This window comes from Pararge aegeria, chromosome Z (genome assembly GCF_905163445.1).
Source record: "Pararge aegeria chromosome Z, ilParAegt1.1, whole genome shotgun sequence".
In the NCBI taxonomy this organism is placed as follows: Eukaryota; Metazoa; Arthropoda; class Insecta; order Lepidoptera; family Nymphalidae; genus Pararge; species Pararge aegeria.
This window is the reverse complement of record NC_053208.1, coordinates 15353103-15358734: the sequence shown is the minus strand read 5'-3', so window position 1 is coordinate 15358734 and position 5632 is coordinate 15353103. Positions and strand designations below refer to the sequence as shown.

Below are 5632 nucleotides of genomic sequence, written 5' to 3'. Positions count from 1 at the left end.
AAAAAGCTTCCTAGCTCATAGTCGGTTTACTAATAAGGGTCAGGGTCGTTCTAAGTTTACAAGTAAACAAACGTAACAAAGGTAACAAATTCCTGTCATTTAATACGGACCACCGAGGGACGACTAGCGGTCCGTGTCATGATGAGACAACGTTCGACAACTTTATCAAAAATTGGCTAGTGTACGCCACTGCCCCTGTCACTTTTACGGGTAGTTTCGATTTGGAAATCTTTTCGTATTCGCTAAGCGTTATTTGTTTATCGAAGGTCTGGGTGCGTAGGGATTTAATGCAAACAACTCTTGTAAAAAAAAAAACTACTATTTATTAAAATTATATTTATCTTTAGTTAGGTACTAACAGAAAAGAACAGTTACCTACATTTGAAAGTTATAGCTTTAAAGATACTTATAATATTTGCAAATTTAATTAAGGTTTAAAATTATTATTAGTAATTAAAAGAAATGTTTATGCAGTTAACTAAAACTAAATCATTTTAGATTGAAATTCCTCGTTAGTTAGGCTTGTGTATTGTATGTCCTTATCCACGTTTTTGTCAGAGGAACCTGTATAGAATATAACGTATAAAAAGAATAAAACGAATGAGGCAGTGGGGAGTATAACTGTTATAAGGATCATTTTCACGGGGGTAGTATACATTTGATTATGTCTTATTTGGATGGTACCCCCGGTGGCGGTGGCTGTAGTATAGTAGTCCACTATGAATGTCTCCCATTCGTTCAGTTTTTGTTCCAAGTCACCATTAAGAGCATGTGTTTCGGAAGAGTAGGGAGCATCAAGACGGAGTATGGCCAAGTCGATCGTAGGGAATCGCGGATGCATGTAAATCGCTATTACGTGTCGGATGCACATATCATCATCACAGTATTCCTCTGTAAAGATGGTGGTGGTTGAATTGCTACGAGTGCAATTAGTTATCCCCTTCTGTACATATGGATCTCGTGCATATTTGAGGCAGGAGGCCCGCACGAGAAGCGAAGACTGCCGCCATATGACACCTTGGCATGAACGGAGCGTGTTCTCATAAGTATCCGACACACAGGCCATTGCCTTACCCCCATTGACTTGCGCTTCGTTCAAGCTATCAAACATGTCCGCACCACAGCTTCCGCTTATCATAAGGTACACCATAACTATTAATAAAACCATCGTTATTATTAATAAACCTTAAATTCTTTACGCTTGAGCTTAAGGTTTTGGGTTTTAAATAACTCAACTATAGCAGCACGAAAGTGTCAAACTAAGGCGTGTTAATTGTCAAATAATTTTTTTTAAGGAGTTTCAATGATTTTTTCTTTGTGTTTTGCAAAGAGGACACAAACGCTGGGTATTGGCGACCCTGTAATATACGATACGTAAGTGGTCTGAGACGAGCTTATGAAGAGGGGCACTACCTCCCTTTCCTGCTTTCCTGGAAAAGCTTAGTCTTATCTTAGAACAGTTGCATCGCCTCAAGCGATTAGGTATTTGGATGTTCATCAGCAGTATACTCTCTCACTGGTTCTGGTGGAAGATCTGTTTGGTGTGGAATATTAGGATTGAAGAAATTATAAATTACACCATACAGATTCTCCTGCTTTTCGCGGACTATAGCAAATTAAGCTTAATTTTCATAATATAGCTTGTACACGTGTCAATTGAAATTAATGACTCAATGCCTTTCAACTTTCTATATGTTTACCAATTCGGCTCTAAACAAGGAGGTGAATGTACTCTAGTACACGTGGCAAATATTTGTTTACTATAAATTGCCCGAAAAAATAACCAGAAAAACATATTTATTTTCAGTATTCACCGCCCCAATTATTTCGACTAACTTAGAAAAACGATTGGAAGTTGTCAGCCCAATTACTGGCACCCAAACTTTTCATGGCTATAAACGAGGGAATAGTTAAAAAAAGTGGCCAAGTGCGAATCAGGATTGAGGATTTCGACAAAAGAAGGAATTAGGAAACGTAACTATTACCTATTCCTTCCATAACAAATATATGTATGTGGACATACATCACTCTTGTTTCGATAGTATAACTAGATAGGTCCCTCTGCTATGTCTCAAAGGGAAAGGATTTAGCCCAACAGCGAGGCTCTATATTCGCTCCAATGAGTATTAAAAATGACTAGTCAATGCCATTTTTTATAAAAATATTTGATTGTTATTAATTTCTTTACCGCCGTATTCTTAGTTCTTTGGGTATTACAGTACCTTATATCAATGGACCTGTCTCCTAAATCAGGAAGGTAGCATTTTAACCCCGGGCTCGCCTATATTTGTATACAAGTCGCGCACGCAGACGCGAGCCGGACGGTCTAGACGAAAATAAACAGGACTTTCTTTGTATTAGAGTTTACTTTGGTATAACAACTGACTATAGAGAAATATAATAACTATTTCATTTATACCAATAATGTCGAGTGCTGTCTTTTAGTCAATTTTATCACGGTATATTCAAGTTTTTGTGCAACTGACTAGGTAAATGAACGTTTATAAACTTAACTAAACTTTCCTCCCCTATTTTACCACCCCTTAAAGGGGATATCCAAAAAAAACGTTGGTATAAGTATTTTTTATTTATAATTATTAATCTAAATGCTAACTTATATATTCGGCGTCTCTAACTTCAAAAACAAATGACCTTCATACAAATTTCTAACCCCTGTTTTACTCCTTTATTAGATTTGGATACTATTCTTAAGGTTCAGGTTGGTAAACTTAATAATAAAAAAACTTTCATTTTACCCCTGTCAAGGGGGGATTTTCAAAAAAGAAATATACAGATTTTTATTATTTATAGCTGATACCCGAAATGCTGATTTCTACACATCTAACTTCAAAGTCAAACGACTATCATACAAACTTCGAACCCCTTATTTCATTCACCCCCTTAATAAATTTTAATTTCTCAGAACCACTTCTTAGCTGACACCTACATCTTAAAAGGAACTTCTTTTTAAATTTCAAGTTTATCGTTCCTGAGATTTCGTGATGAATAGTCAGTAAATCAGTCAGTTACCTTTCGTTTTTATATATATAGATTGATAGTATACTTAACTAAACTACACTTTCACAAAGATAAATTATTTAAAAAACCCTTACAGTTTACATATGGAGGGTAGAGGTAAGGAGAGTCAAGAGAGAGAGAGAGAAAAGTTGAAAAAGTGTCCAGTTGTTGCGCTAAATAACAGTTCAAAAATCCTCCACAATGGCGCTGGTGGATGCACAGGGTATGGTATGAATGTAGCAATCGTAGATGAATTGAAGTATGCCGAGTTAAAAAATTTAATGTCATTATCGACTAAAGTAGTTAATTATTGAGAATTTCAACAACTTACGTTGTACAAAATATTGTGGTAAATATAACCTTACTTCCTTGTATCTCCATACTTCATTGTTTATTTTTCAAGCCTACTCTAACAATATTTATATTTGGCGCTTCTTTTAAGAGTTACCCTGATGCAAATGTGGCGCCATCCTAATTTAATACATTTTTACGACACTTTTTCATATACACAGATGACTCTCCTTACCTCTACCCTCCATAAGTTTACTGAACCATAGGTGACTTAAACATGAAAAATAAAGTAGCCCAATTTTCCAATTTTTAACCTTATGGCAACTGACAAAAAATATTCTATAATCTATGGGTCAAGAAAATAGAGAAGGTGCCCCTAATTAGTGCGATCGGGTCGTCGCCATCTATCTAATTCCGAAGCACTCTGCCGATCAGACAAAGGCAAAGCCCAATTGCCAGTGTGGGACGCTAATAGGCTGAGGGTGCGCTGAGAGGATTGGTAAGCGAGCAAGTCTCGCTAGATTTAGGTACCTATATTTCAATCCTAAGAAACATTACCTAATAAGATAATGTTTCTGATATTTATCTTTAAAGCGATTGCCGTTACAAGTTGATAGGAACTTCGTTTTCAATTCAGTGAATTCCGCTTTTATGTGGAGTGTGTTTTAAATGTATACAGTTTTCTAAATCTTATTATTTTTCTTTGTGGTAAGAATTTTGCGACGACGTTTCATTTGTTAAGGGCTTATATCATTGTATGATGTAAGCTATTATTTCCTCCTAAGTTCAACGAAGTTTTCTTTGCTAAGTAGCATCTTTCAGTGTTGTTATGATATCACAAAACAATATTTTATTTTCCATTTGTAATATAAAGAGCTTCTGTATTTGTTGTTAGTTAGTATCAGTCCGATTATAACTTTTATAAACATTTTCCCATACATACCTACATGTAACTATTCGACGCCCTTTAGGGTTGTTTAACACTCACAACAAGGAATAACTAGACGGCCGACTAGCGCAGTGAGCAGCGACCCTGCTTACTGAGTCTATGGCCGTGGGTTCGATTCCCACAGCTGGAACATGTTCGTGTGATAAACATGAATATTTTTCAGTGTCTGGGTGTTTATCTTTATATTATGTATATCATTCATTGAAATATTCATCAGTCATCTTAGTACCCATAATACAATCTACGCTAGATGGCGAGGTGTGTATTGTCGTAGTTTTATTTTGTTCCTACCTCAAGGTGCTGAGTGAAGCTAAGTTAGGTTGAGATAAATAACTTATGTAGTGCTTCAAAACGAAAAAAGATACGTTTCCTATTCTGGAAAATATTTCTGACTAAATAATTACCTGCTTAACACTATTCAGTAACATTTTCTCGATAGTTACCCGAAAAACAAACCGATTCAGAGCCCTGGATAGCGGGTGGGAGTGACCCTTAGCTATAAAACTGAGGCTTATAATATTACACTAAAATAAATATCGGGCTGGATATTTAGTGATCTCGCGAGTGTTGTTACCTAAGGTTGTTACGTGAGTCTACTGTGTCGTGTTATTCAAGCGATAATATTAAGTCTCTAGTCAATTGATATAAAAATCGATTATTATTGGTTCGAATGGTTTTAAAAAAAACCTGTAAAGAGCATCTGTCATGAACGTTGTTTATTTTTTTTTAATCTATAAAGGAAAAAGACATGCGCTATAAAGCGTATTGTTTTTATTACCGCTTTAGGGTAAGGGTCCCTTGTTATTGGGTGGTTAAATTACTGATTTATACTTGTTTTTTTTTCAGAAGCTTGCCCTATCTATACAAATGACATCTTAAATTTTGTCTGCATTTGAAGCACCACATGTGACATATGTTACAGGCTGGTTACGATCTTAGGTAAAGACAGTATTTGAGCTTCGGTCCATCGCTAACGAGTTATCCTCTTTGGACTGAGGAGCGCTCAAAATGAGAGTTGCAAACTGATTGTCTTGATAAAAAACGCATAATTTGACAGCCACAGTTGCTATCTCTAATTTTGTATGGAGAGGACAGATCACCATCAACTAGCAAATTAGGGTTCACGGGTTTTGTATTTTTGGACTAGGTATTTGTATTTTATTTAATTAGTGACATAGCAACGTCTGGTACAATACCTTAAGAGATATTGTGGTCTGTTCTATGGGGACTGCTCTATGGCTACATACTTTTTTCTGACCCCGTTACATATAGCAATAAATAAAGCACTCAAAAATTTGGCAGCACTGCAGCCATCCTGCCACTTTGGCCGAGTGTCAAGAAATTTACAGCATAACCCTGCTAATTAGTAGAAAA

At 36.0% G+C, this 5632-nt stretch overlaps 1 protein-coding gene across 1 annotated transcript; it reads right to left on the bottom strand.

The window, feature by feature from the left end:
* Positions 1-484: 484 nt before the first annotated feature.
* LOC120636519 lies at positions 485-1206 on the bottom strand. The gene has a single exon (XM_039908030.1). It carries the CDS (start codon positions 1166-1168, stop codon positions 485-487), a length of 684 nt encoding a protein of 227 aa, XP_039763964.1. The 5' UTR covers positions 1169-1206.
* Positions 1207-5632: the final 4426 nt, after the last annotated feature.